Genomic DNA, 13,622 nt, shown 5'->3' with positions numbered 1-13,622 from the left:
AATTTTTCCTTGCAGGTATTTGCTCTCCTTCCAGCCTGGAAGCAGTTATCAAATTGAGAAGACTCTTATCTCATTAACATAACTCTGACATGAGAATGAGGGAATTAGATTAGGAAAATTAATATTCTGTATGAATTTCACCCGAATCAGGTCATTCCTCACCCAGCAGCTAGAAAAAGTGAAATAACACGTAGTACTTTAACCACTGGGGTTTTTTCCCACGTAAAGACCAATTTGCTGAAGGAGCTCCCCAAGGGGCTGCCCGGCCGGGCAGGGCAGGGCAGGGCAGGGCGGGCCGGGGCGGAGCGGGGCCGGGGCCGGGCCGGGGGGAGCGGAGCGGAGCGGAACGAAGCGGAGCAGGGCCCGGAGCAGGGCCCGGACCCGCCCCAGCGCCGCCGCCGCCGCCTCCTCGCTCCGCCCGGGGCGCGCAGGGGCCGCTCGCGGGGCTCGGCGGGGCCCGGCCGGGGCCGCCCCGGCGTGGGAGGCCCGAGGTGAGCGGGGAGGGAGAGCGGGGGAGCCCGGGGGGAGTCCGGGGGGCAGCTCGGGGATGGACACAGGGGAGAGCTCAGGGGTGGACACGGGGGGCGCACGGGGGGGAGTCCGGGGGTCAGCTCAAGGATGGAGCCCGGGGGCAGCTCAGAGATGGACATGGGGAGCCCGGGGGGAAGCCCGAGGAGGCAGCTTAGGGATGGACCCGGGGGGGAGCTCGGGGATGGACACGGAGGACGCACGGGGGGAAGTCCGGGGGGCAGCTCAGGGATGGAGCCCGGGGGGAGCTCAGAGATGGACACGGGGGGAGCCCGGGGGCAGCTCAGAGATGGACATGGGGAGCTCGGATAGAAGCCCGGGGGGGCAGCTCAGATATGGACACGGGGGGCAGCCCAGGGATGGAGCCCGGAGGGCAGCTCAGGGATGGACATGGGGAGCCCGGGGGGAAGCCCGGGGGAAGCCCAGGGGGGCAGCTTAGGGATGGACACGGGGGGCAGCTCAGGGATGGAGCCCGGAGGAGAGTTCAGGGATGGACACGGGGGGAGCCCAGAGGGCAGCTCAGGGATGGACATGGGGAGCCCGGGGGAAGCCCGGGGGTGCAGTTTAGGGATGGAGCCCGGCCGGGAGCTCAGAGATGGACACGGGGGACAGCTTAGAGATGGAGCCTGGCCGGGAGCTCAGGGATGGACACGGAGGACGCACGGGGGGCAGCCCGGGGGGCAGCTCAGGGATGGAGCCCGACGGGGAGCTCGGGGATGGACACGGATGGCGGCGGGGCGCGGGCTCCGCTCCGCCCGCAGTGTCGTTTTTACACCCACACCCCCCTTGCCGTGAAAAACGATGGGATTGAAGGAAAGATTTTTTATTTTTTTTTCCTGCCGGCAGTGAAAAGTTGTTCCCCGAAGAACTGGCCGGCAGAGCCGGCCCGGGGGTGGTGGGGTGAAGGGGGCTGAGAGAGTTCGTTTGTGGTTTGGGTTGTTTTTAGAAAGGTTTGTGTGATGATCAAAATTCACAGAATCATAGAATCAGCCGGGTTGGAAGGGACCTCTGAGATCGTCAAGTCCAACCCTTGATCCACTACCGCCGTGGTTATTAGACCGTGACACTAAGTAGGATAAAGGCCAATAAAAAATAATTTTAGGGTGGAGTTGCCAAAAACCTCAAATCAGATGCTCGACATCAAATTCCACTTCTGGAGTCGTTTAAAGCCACACTGGCTGGTAGGTTTTAGGAGGCACTGGCAGTGGGGTGAGAGTGAAGTCAGGTGTCAGGGTTGAGGGTTTCTGGAAGGGACTGCTGTTAATTTGCAGTCAGACAGCTGAATCTTAGCTTGCCACATTGCAAAATGCCTCTTTATCTACATCACTTATCAGCATCTAAAAGTAATTCCTTGTTTTGCAAAAGGTAGAGTTTTGTGAGATGAATTTTGCAAAAATCAAGTGGAAGGTCTGTGTGAGAGGACACACAGGATGAAGTTTGTCCTCGGAAGGAGCCAACCTCTTCTTCATCCAACAGGGAGAAATGGGGTGAGACTTGAGACTGGGCTGGTCACTGATGAATCTACAAGCTCGGGTTTATCAAGAGAGTCATGAAACTTAAAAATGCAGAGGAGCTTTTTCTCCATTTCAATTAAAAAAAAAAAAGAAAAAAAGCTCTTGTTAACCTGGAGATCGTATGTGGGAAGATAATGGACTTTGTGAGATGCTTGTAGTCAGAGCAGCAAAGAAGCTGTCAAAATTGAAAAGTGCGTCTTATGTTAAGCCAAAAGTGCTTTTTACCAAGACTCAAAGCTAATGGGTGAGGAATGACCTGATCTGGGTTATTAGCTGTTACAATCTGGTGAAATTCATACAGAATATTAATTTTCCTGATCTAATTCCCTCATTCTCATGTCAGAGTTATGTTAATGAGATAAGAGTCTTCTCAATTTGATAACTGCTTCCAGGCTGGAAGGAGAGCAAATACCTGCAAGGAAAAATTATTATTGCCTTGTCCTTTTGTTAGAGTCCACCAAAATTCACAGAAATTAGTTTCTTTTTGCTGTCTGTCAGACTGGTAACTCGGAGAGACTTGGCTTCTCTGTTCACATGTGGCAAAGATTAGATTCGTGCTGCCAAGCCTACAGGCTGTAGTTGAGGAACTAATTCAATATTTTGGCTCTAATCAAAATAAAAACTGTTCTGAGTTGGTGCCCTTTTGCCATGTTGTTGGACAGGATCTGAGGAGACCCTGCTTTACCAAGAGAGAGACTGGTGGTGCTTTGGGATGTCTAAACTATCTACTACTCGTGCCTCCCCAGTCTGCCTGGGAACACTGCTCTGTCTGAGCAACCCTGAGGTTGTGTACTCCTGCATCAAAACAGGCTTAAAAGTTCAGTTTTCTGGTATGCACTTTTGGGGCAGAAATAGAGCTAAAGAAGGCTTCTTTTTAAAACTTTTCCAGTTGATGGAGTTCCTTTTCTTCTCTTCATGAGGTCACCAGACTGATGGAGGGCATTTTTATTGGGGTTTTGAATGCTGCTTACAGTTCTCTGGAGTCCTTTTGAATGCAGAACTTAAATGGTGCCTGGTCTGAAGGAGAGCACGAGCTCTGGAAAGTCAATATTTTGACAACAGCCAGTCTTTTACAGACCTGGCAGCATCCAATAAACACAAAAACAACTGTACCAGGCATTTCTGCAACTCAGAATTTTTCTGAAACGCAGCTGATGAGGACCTTTGATTATATTCATGAGCCAGGGGGGGCTCAAGAAATAAGAAATTGTCAGGAAAATCTGATTGCTTTCTGTTCTTTGAGATATATGTCAAGAAAATTAATATATATTTTTTATAAATTTTTATTCTGTGTTATAGCTCTAGCTTCTATAATATCCCAAACTCTTCCCTCCAGAGTTTTTGAGGAAAAATTGCTTTCAGGTTCGTAGATTTAGCCAAATTTTTCTTTTCTGACGTGTTTACGGCAGAGAACAATACTTTCAAGGCCAGGGAAGGAAGCAAAAGCCTCTGTAAATCACTCATTTTAGCGTCCTCTGATTCTAGGAAGCAGCTCAATACACAAAAATCAAACTGCAAACCAGCTATTTCTACTTTTGAGTGGTGGTTATGGCAAAGGAGTGTTTAGTCGATACAGCTGCAGAGAACAAGGCTCCAGCCATCTGGGCTTTGCCTCCTGTTCTTCCAGGGCAGTTCCAAGGTAGAAGTTCGTGGGATTTCTCCTTCTGGAGAGCACTGCACACAGGACTAGTACAAACAGGTTGGGTTTGTGACCAGTGCTTTGCAGCAGATCCAGGCTCACAGCCTGTCAGGGTGATGATGGTTTGTCCAGACTTTGCGAGTCTTTGTGAATGAAAGACCCCTCAGGGAATCTTCAGATCCTAATTCAGTGTCCATTTCTCTGCAGGAGGGTAAAATGCAGCTGGAATGTTACCATACACTAGTTTTTCAGGTCTGAGATGAGTAAGGGAAAGCTCTGTAAGCTTGCTACTCACCCCTAAGGGAAATAGGGGAGAAACACAGGCTTTTTTTTTTTTTGTTTGATGTCATATGATGCAGACGGTCCCTGCAAGTTAGTATTGTGTGTGTACACGCAGAAATTGCTTTGGGCTGCATATATCATATATTTAGGCTTAATTTTCTGTTTGGTTTTTTTTCCCAGGTTCCTTTTGCAAAGGCCAGTAAGGACTGGATGACATGAATCCAGATATTTCCAGGTATGATGTAGGAGTTGGGCATTTGGAGCTCGGTGGAGGTGCAGTTTGATCAGCTGGAGCTGAACCACCTTTGCCTGCCCCAGGCCACTTGTGATTTTTCCCTTGTTCCTTGAGCCTGCACAAATGATTTTGAAGCCAGGCAGGGAACTGCACTGAGGAACTGATGTGGGGTAAAATCACCCCTAAGTAAAAAGGAAAAAAAAGTTTGTTTAAACCCAGATCTTTTTTCTCAGCCTGGTTCTCTGTGAAGCCTCACAAATTCTTGTATTGAGCACAGAGAGGTGGTGGCAGTGAAGAGGGAGGAATGGTCAGGGATGGGTGGAGGCCAAGGTCCAGTCTTTGATGATGCTGTTGGTTTACACTGGCTCTGAGTTATAAGGAACCTGTCTCAGCAGGGGAATCTTCGTGCTGGAAAGAGCAGCACTTTCATTCTAAGGATTGTAGTGGATCTCTCCACCCATTGATGTAATCTTAAAGGAAACATGCCTGTTTCTTTCCCCTCAGTCCTGGGCTTTGTTCATGTGAAAGCAAGCTCAGAAGAAAGGACATTATAGAATTTCAAAGGACTAACATGCACAAGTCAAAACAAATAGTCCCATCTTGATCTTCTGTACTGTGTGGTGTTAGTAACATGTACTTGTTCTCTGAAATGCTGAAAATTGAGTCTTTATCTCATAGCACTGTCTGGAAAACCACATTTGTTTAAATTTAGGCTCACTGGTTTATCCAAACATTATATGACATAGCAAGTACACACTAAAATCCAATGTAAAGAAGGGTTGTGCAGTTTTGAACTGACTCCACTTTAGCTGTGAATTAAGAGCCTGTAGATAAGAACAAAAGTGTCATAAGATTTCCAGAGTCAGGATTGCTTATTGTGCTCTGTGTTTTATCTGCTACTTGTATTTCTAATGTCTGTTCCAGGTTTCTTCCCTGTAGGAGAAAAGCCATTCTTTCACCTAAAGGAAAAGGGGAAGCCAAAAGTCCCTACCTGATATAAGAGCTTGCTTAAAAATAGGTAGCTCTTTAGCAAGTCGAAATCTTGTAGTTATTTCCTACTAGTAAAATTAATTACCCTCATTCTAGTAAATATTAATAGAGTGATTGAACACTTCAATGGAATATGTCTCCAGTTTAGAACTTATAGCACCATTTCATTGCAGTGCCACACACACTGCAGGTTGTGTGGTAAAAGCTCCAGTTTACAGGGTCCCAAGACCTGGACTAAACGTGATAGGAGGTGCACAGGAAACTCTGCCAGGAGCTGGGGCACTGCCCCCTGCCCAGCAGCGTGTTCTGTTCTGGCAGGGGGTCAGTTCCAGGAGCTGATGCCCAGCCCAGACTGGGCTCTGGTGCAGAGCTGCCAGGAAGGTGCCAGGGTGGTGCAAAGCCTTGCTCTCCACTGGATGCACCCAGGCCATGAGAGGAGCAGGCAGAGCTCCTCTCTTTGGGCCTGACTCGGTGCTCCTGGTCTCACACACTGACCTTTAGCTCTGGGCTGTTTTCCACCTTGACTCGGTGTCTGCGGGTCTGTGTCCTGTGCCCTTGACCAACCTCCTCATTCAAATAAAGGTTTGCATTTTACTGTGGGTCTCCACTGTCTGTGTGTGTTCCTGTTTAGAGTGTCTGTATTGAAGGTTTCATATTTAAGTCTACTGGCATTCCGTGGCAGGTGGTTCTTAAATAAAAAGAAAACAAATGTAATTGTTTTTCCAGTTTTGAAAATGCACTGAAGACTGTTCTGTTGGGCATAATTTACTCCTTTGCTGAGGAGTGCACCTCAGCATGTTTGTCCAGAATTACACAGCAATGTCAAGAATCCAGTGCATGTTCCCCACTCCTTTTCCAATAAGCTTTAGTTTTAATTAATTCAGGAATAGCTTTCATTTGGAAAAAAGAGGAAATACATTCAAAGAGGACCAACTGTAGTAGTTCCATTAACTTCAAGATTGATTCAGCTTTTACCAAAACTGTTTTTGGTAACAACTAGTTTCTTTGTTTCAAAAGCCAGTTCCAAAAATTCTTGGAATACTTTGCTTTGTGAGGTTGCTGCACTGGTGGCCACAGGTATGGCATATACCTTCCAACCCAACGAGTGCCAAGGCTTTGAATCAAAACAGATAAGGAAAAATAAATTGTGAAAGAGGTAAACTACAGGCTGTCTTCAGATTTGATTTTTTTTTTTCTTAATAAGCAGTGTTATTTTTACCCCTGGGGTACTATAAGAGCTTTTGGGCTAACAGCTTCCTTACTGCTCATCTGCCTGTCTTCATACATGTGTGGAAGATCCTTCTGCGGGGTTTTGAAAGATGATTTGTCAGAGTTTGTGTTCAGTGTTTTTAAAGAAAACACCAGAGGAATTTTTCTGTTTAGAGATGATACTGAAGCGAAAGCACGAAAGCAGAATTCCCAAAATAATCATTTCTGCGTGACTTTTCTTGTGAAGTTATTTGCGGCGAGCTGGAGCAAGGAGAGAGTGACCCTCAGTATCTGTATTTTAAAAATAAACCCTGAGCTCAGGCAGCACGAATCAGGGCCGTGCTGACGGTGTGCTGGGGGACCCAGAAGGCTGGGGCTGGCACTGGTTGTGCTGGGGGCTGTGGCTGCAGGCAGGGTGGGCTGGGCTCAGGCAGGGCAGAACTGCTGCCTGCACTGGAGGTGGGTTGGTGTCTGTGCTGCAGAGATTGGCCCAGTGAGGAATAAATCGTGAGGAGTAAACGTGGGGTCAGAGTTCTCTCTGAGATCCGCTCGTTCCTGCAGCAAACACAGGGACTCCTCAGCAGCAGGGCAGGAGGAGGAATCCAGCTTATGGGGTGACTGTGTTTGTCAGGAGAGGACCAAGAAAACCTGGGCTGAGCAATCTGAGTAAATGCGGGATCGCTCACTGAAATGGTCTCGTTGCAGGTTTGGTTCAGCCATCCCGTAGTGCCAGAACTGCTGGATAAATAGCACAGTGTGGTTGCAGCCTTCAAATCCTGACAAGGGATACACCATCCTACACTGATTTGTTTATGCAATATGGAAAGCTCCACTGGAGGCAGGTTCTCTTCACGTCAGGCACTGCTCCAGCAAAGAACAGAGGACAGTGCCTGTGGAAAGAACTGTAGTTTTACATTTATGCTTTTTAAGCTGCCCATATTACAGGGCTTTTAAGTTACCTGTGCTAATGAAGAATAATTCATATTCAGATTTGTTTTTAAACGACTATCGTCATATGATAGATTGCATTACTCATTAAGCAGCAATGCTTGTGAAAAGTGAGTTTCAATTCTTTTAATCTTGGAGAGGAAATCTTTCTATCTGTTGCTGTCTCTTTCTCAATGTTTTTAACCTATTTTGCTTTTGCAGTAATGTTGGGAATGCAGATGCTGTTCCCAGATAAGGTTTTAAGTTTGTGTTTTGAAACGAAAAAAATCATGAAAACACGTACTACTTTTAGAGGTGGAAGTATCATTTAAAAGAATCTTCATTTTAGACTAATTAATTTTCATTTTTTTTTCTAAGCTTTGGAACAGCCTGGAGAGTTTGTGGGAACACATACCTGGGAAACTGATGGAACTGTTGATATTGAAATTTAAAGCCAGCTCATATGAAGTAATTAAAGCCTGTGTGTTTCCTGCATGAGGGAGGAGAGTGAGGATTGTGTGAAAAGTCATTCTCTGCATGTGTAGGTGGACTGCATTGTAATACAGGATGCCTCCCTCAACCCCATGCAGCAGATTATCTTTGGGGAAATGGCCTTGTTTGTGGGAGAAAAATGGGGTGAGAGTGTTTGACTCACTGTAGGGCTTGACTGCACAAATAAGGAGGTAGGAATTTTAAATGAAACTGGGCATGAAGCTTCTGAGGGCTGCTACAAACTGCAGAACCGAGCACAGGAGAGAGGAGGAAGAGCTCTCCTGGAAGACCAGAAAGGCTTGCCAAGGGTGATTCTTAGAGGACAGGATAGGAGAGGGCCATCAGACCAGAACAGCACGACTATTTAGGAACATTTATGCTTCAGAAGGCTGGAGAATCAGGTAGTGCATTGTACAAGCATTGCACTGTCCCATGAGCTTGTGGGAAAAGAAGCTTTACTGAGAGCTCTGTGGTATTTTAATGTGATGTGAGTGTGGCTTTGGAAGCTTGAACCTACTACCTACTTTTTATTATTCCCAGTTTTTAAGTTAGTATTAAACCCTCTGAGGCCTGATATGTGATTGTGGAGCAACAGAGTTGGTGGTAATCAGTTGAATAATTTTGGTTGGAAGGAAAAGGAAATGTCTGGGGTATGTGTTGCCTTGAAAGACCTGGGCAAATATTCTCTGTTTCTCCAGCATCTGAACCTCCACGCACACAACTGGGTTGGAAGGGCAGAACTTGCCTTTGGAAGAGCTTCTTACAAAGTTATTGCTGCCCAGGCTCAAAGTTTTGGGCCTGATTCAGTGTGTATTCCCACAGTGTGCGATTCCTTTTTGTATCTTTCTCCTTCCACAACCTGTGAAAAGGCTTCTGTTGGTGTTTGAACTGCTTGTTGGTACATTCTTTGGGGAATAAATAGCATTTCTGTTTAAAGGCTTTCGGGCAGTTTTTACTGTCTCTTAACTCAGATTGAAGGACATGGTCTCACTAAGATTTCTTGACTCTTGCTTTGTTTGGTACCAATGAATTCAAGAGAAAGAAGAGGTGAGCAGTTCTGGGACAAGTAATTTATCTCCCTCTTGATTCTTTGTGTGATCTTCCAACCTGAATTCTTAACTCGCCATGGCCTGTGGCCAATAACTTGATTTCCTTCCTCAGTTCTATCAAATGATGTCAGACAGTGACTGCTGTTTCTACAGTGAGACTGGAGGAAATAGCAGGCAAAATTAGGAGAAAGAATGAAAGGAAAATGCAAAGAAACTGCTGAGTCGTTCATTTGTGTTCTATGGGTGCCTCCTTCTTACATTTTACATTTGCACTCTCGAGGGCACACAGGTGTCTTTGTGTTTGTGGAGATGTTGTAGCTGGTGCTTTGGGTGCCTCAGTTGGACACCAGTGGGGTCTGATGTCCTTACTGAGCCGTAGTATGGTCTGTAGCTTTTTACACAGTGGTGGTAGAACATGGTGTTCTTGGGCCTTCCCAAAACAATCAGCATGTGGTCTCCAGTGGGTTTTTGTTGGATTTTTTTTTTTTTGTTTGCACAGTTAGTGTTCGGTAGCAGAATACTGATTGTTCCCAAGTGTCAGAACAAGGAGGTTTATGTTACCTCACCCTGCCCTGGAAGTAACACAGGAATGTTACTTCGTTTAATAACCCAGCCACAGACGAAGTGCCAGCCAGACAGCAAAGGTCTTCAGCTTTTGTCTCTTGCTTTTATCCTGGTAACTTAATACAGCACTTTATTTTTGAGACTGGTTTAACAGGTGCTGCAGTTCAGCCCAGGTTTCTTCCCCCTTGGTAGGGAAGCATCTCCAGGTTCCTAGAGGAGGAATAAGGAAAAAACAGTCATGGTATTTCAAAATGTGAATGTAAGTCCTGGGGACTTTCTTAAATTTCAGGAGAGAAGACCTTGGTTTGTTTGGGGATGTGTTTGGCAGGATCTCATTGGAGACTCTCCTGGCAGGTAAAGGGGGCCAGACAGGTGGCTGATCTTCCAGGACAGCCTCCTCCAAGCATGTGAAGTCCATCCCAACGTGCAGGAAGGCAAACAAAAATGGTAGGAGGCCAGCAGGGATTAACACAGAACTGTTGTTTGAGCTTAAACACTAAAAGGAAGCATCAGAAAGGTGGAAGTGGGATGGGTGGCCAGGAGGAATATAGAAGTGTTGACTGGGCATGGAATGATGCAGATGGGAAAGCCAAAGCTCAGCTGGGGTACAGCTGACAGTACAGAAGGGCTTCTGAAAGAGGGAGGCTAAGAAAAATTTGGGCTCACTGCTCTGGGTACCCCCTGACCAAAGACATGGTGAAGCCAGAGGCACTCAGTGCCTTTTCTGGCCTTGTTTTTAGCTGGATAAACCAGTGCTTGTTTTCACTGAGCAAAACCAGGGAGTCGTGCTCATCCCCCTCAGCGAGGGATGAGTGAGAAGAGCTGCCTGATTTGCATCCTGACGTGGGTGAGTGACATCAGCTGGAGCCTGTGCTGTGGGTCATACCTGGCAGTCTGCTCAGGAGCCAGGCACTCGAGGCAGAGCAGCCCAGCAAGGAAGGAGCTGGCAAGTGGAGCACAAGGTATGGGAGTCAGATCGTAATTTATTCTGGGTGAGAAAGATGTTCTTTCCAGATCTAAGCAAGCAGGTTTGCTCACTGGACTTTTATTTGCAGTTTCTGGTGTTTGTTTGGGCAGTTTATGGTTTTTCTTGAACAGAGCTCTCCCAAAAGATGATGTACATGAAAATTGCTGCCTTTGAAGAGAGCGGTGCATGACCAGCAGAATGAATTTATTCTTGGGTGGGCAGCAAACGTGAAATACTTCGGTAGAAAATCTGAGCTGGTAGATCTAAGTGAGGAGAATATCTGAAAGCCAGGAAGTTGAGATTAACTGGCTGTTGTGAAGAAACAGGGCTGCACAAATCATTTCAAATTTTCAGCTGGCTTCCAAAGAAGAGAATAAAGTCTGGGTGAGGAGGGTGAGCCTGGAGAACATAGTGGTGGTGATTATGAAGGGAAGGAGATGGTGGTTTTGTTTCTTTCACTACTAGTCAGAGTTGAAAGACAGTCTTATTTCATGCAAAAACAAGTGGAGGTTCTGCCAGAAGCTATGGTTTTAAGGAAAAGGGCATGTAGAGTCACAAGAGAAAGAGCTGAGAAAGGTGGGGAACAGAGGAGAAATAAAGCAGAATTAACTGCATTTAAAAAGAGATTAATAGCAAAATCTGTCCGTGTGATTAGAGATTCTGCCTCAGTTACAGCCAGAGCAAGCAGGTTTGTAATCATCTGCAAAGGAAGTTCAAATAAATGGGGGTGTAGAGGGTGATGGGGTTTGTAGGAATGTTACTTTGAGAGGGTTAGGATGTGTGTCAGGAGAGTTAATGTCCATAGACTGGACCTTAGTCCATAGTTCCATGGACTGGAACTATAAGGAAAGTTTTAAATATTTTTTTTTATTCCCACGGGGGGACGTTCTTAGAGAGGCATTTTTCTTAATTGATAAATTTTAGCCGAGTCCCTTGGATGCTGTCCATCCATGGGTTAAATTTGCATGATAAGAAAAGCCTTAAAATGGTGAAGAACCAAGAGAGGGACAGGAAAAGAGAGGGATGTTGGGCAGAGGAAGTGTTGCAGATAAGTTGGCATCAGAAGGCAGGTGTGACGCCAGGATGGCTGACAGAGATGAGGAAATGGAAATGAACATATCAAAGCCAAAGTGAAATTTGAAAAGCTTAATGTGTCCCCTTCAGACAGGAGACTTTTAACTAACTAATCTCTGTCTCGCCGTGCTGAAAATAATGGCACATGTAATTAGGAATTTTGGAGTGAAGATTTTTTTTTTATCTATAATTTTTGCCAAATCTTTAGTGATAATACTTGATACATATTAGAAAACATGTATGAAAGGTTTAAAAAAAAAAAAAAAAGTATTCCAGGAACTATAATCCTGGTATTGTGGTGTTTAATGTGAAGGTCTTACCAAAAAAAAAAAAAAAGCCTTGGAGATTAAGAGATTAAATATAATATGGGTGTTTAAAACATATCCTGTGCCATGTGAATCAGAGCTTTATTGGTTAGAACTATTTATTTCTGCATTAAAGAGGTGCAGTAAGCTTCATGTCTCAACTAGTAACTTCTCTTGGCTACATGTTACAGGTAGTTTTAGTTGTAGCTGAAGACATCAGGATTATGGAAATTATAGGTTAGAAATTGCTTATCAGGAGAAAATCTACCCATGGAGTTCTTGACTAATTGATTTCATATCAAAATAAGGTAAAGGTTCAAATTCATAATAGGCAGTGGAACCCCAAATTCAGGCAGTGTGGAGCAGAGTAGGACTGGAACACAGTGGCTCTTCCAATTTGAAATAACAGGAACCTTTATAAATACACAGAGGACTCTATTTCTTGACCCAGCTGCTTCTCAGGAAGATAGGACAAGCCTCTCCATTTTGGTCTCCAGGATATCAAGATTGAAGAGGCTTTTTTGGTTTCAATTAGCCTTATAGCCCCATGGAAAAATAAAGGACCTTGACTCAAGAAGCAGCCTAACTGCATCCTGGTGGTGGTGAGCTTCCACATTATCAGGTAATTTCCCCTGTGGCAGTCCTCTGCTGCTGGTGGCTAATTACATCCTGGGAAAACTGGCTGTACCAGGAGGGCTGCTGCAGGAATCCCTGTGCTGGGCTGGCAGCGAGCTCGTTAACATGATGCTGCACTTAAGCATCATGTTAATGAGTTAATAAGGCCTGGCAGACCTAAATGGCTTGGCCCAGAGCCACCGTGGGGATGTTTGAACCTGTGCCACGGTTCACCCACAAACCTGTATAATCCTCCTGCAGACAATGGACCATGTCTGCTGTCATTAAGCACTCGAAGGCCTTTGTAGCCAGTTCTTTCCAAGATGTGTAAGCTGTTTCTCTGTTTTGTCCCCACCCTTTCCTGCTGTATTCACATATGTAAATTTACGTATTTGTCTTCCTATATATTAATGTTTAGCTTGGGAATGGAGCCTGCAAGTGAAGCAGCAGAATAACTCTTTGAAGATGCAAGCAGCACTTAACGTTTTCTGGGTAAACCTGCTTAGCCATTTTACCTGGGAGACAAGCAGTAACCTCTCTAGCTGGGTGCTGTGCTTCCTCTCAGACAGTTCTGCTTCGAAAGCGAAACCAAATATAAACCTGGCCCTGAGGGGTTAAGTGCAGTGGTGTTCTGTGGCTCAGGGTGGGGGGAGCCCTGCAGTGCCTCCCTGCTGCAGGAACTGCAGGCACAGCAATTCCTGCTCTCCTTGGAGCACCTCAGCCAGCTGGCTGGGCAGCAGAGACGATTTTAACACTGAGGATTCAGATAAACCCACCAAGTTTTAAAAAAACACCTGAAAACAGACCAACATCAGGAAAGGCAGGATTTGACAAAGTAAATACAGTGGATGGAGCTGCTGGGCTGGGCAGTGTCCAGTTGCTTCAAGACCTTCTGTCTGTCTCACCTCAGAGGAGGTCTGTGGGTTCCACCTTGTTCCCTGGGCTCAGTGAGCACTGAAGCCTTGTCCTCCCTGTCCCCATGGCAAATCTGTGATGCTTCTCTGTTCTTGATTTCATCCTTACATGTATATCCTACAACCAGCTTAATGCTGTTCTTCCAGCATTTACTATTTTGTTTGCTGTTTGTGAAGTGCTTATGTTGATCTGATCAGTGCTTCCCACTGTTGTTTTTTCCCTCTGTTCTTGCTAAACTGTGTGTGAGGGGGGGTCTTACACCTGTATTCAGAGCTGAAGGGCTTATCCTGTATAGTCACAAAGCTACAACCAACAGC

At 45.9% G+C, this 13,622-nt stretch overlaps 1 protein-coding gene across 1 annotated transcript in view; it reads left to right on the top strand.

The window, feature by feature from the left end:
* Window positions 1–13,622, top strand: part of LOC108506565 (ceramide synthase 4-like) — a 42,628-nt gene that overhangs the window by 4,453 nt on the left and 24,553 nt on the right. The window contains exon 2 of the mRNA XM_017833723.1: window positions 4,144–4,198. Within this exon, the coding sequence (XP_017689212.1) occupies window positions 4,179–4,198 (20 nt within the window). The 5' untranslated portion in view covers window positions 4,144–4,178. The remainder of the gene's footprint in view (window positions 1–4,143; window positions 4,199–13,622) is intronic.

Source organism: Lepidothrix coronata, unplaced genomic scaffold (assembly GCF_001604755.1).
Source record: "Lepidothrix coronata isolate B3197 unplaced genomic scaffold, Lepidothrix_coronata-1.0 Scaffold219, whole genome shotgun sequence".
NCBI classification, from domain to species: domain Eukaryota; kingdom Metazoa; phylum Chordata; class Aves; order Passeriformes; family Pipridae; genus Lepidothrix; species Lepidothrix coronata.
This window is presented reverse-complemented; position numbering and strand designations above follow the sequence as displayed.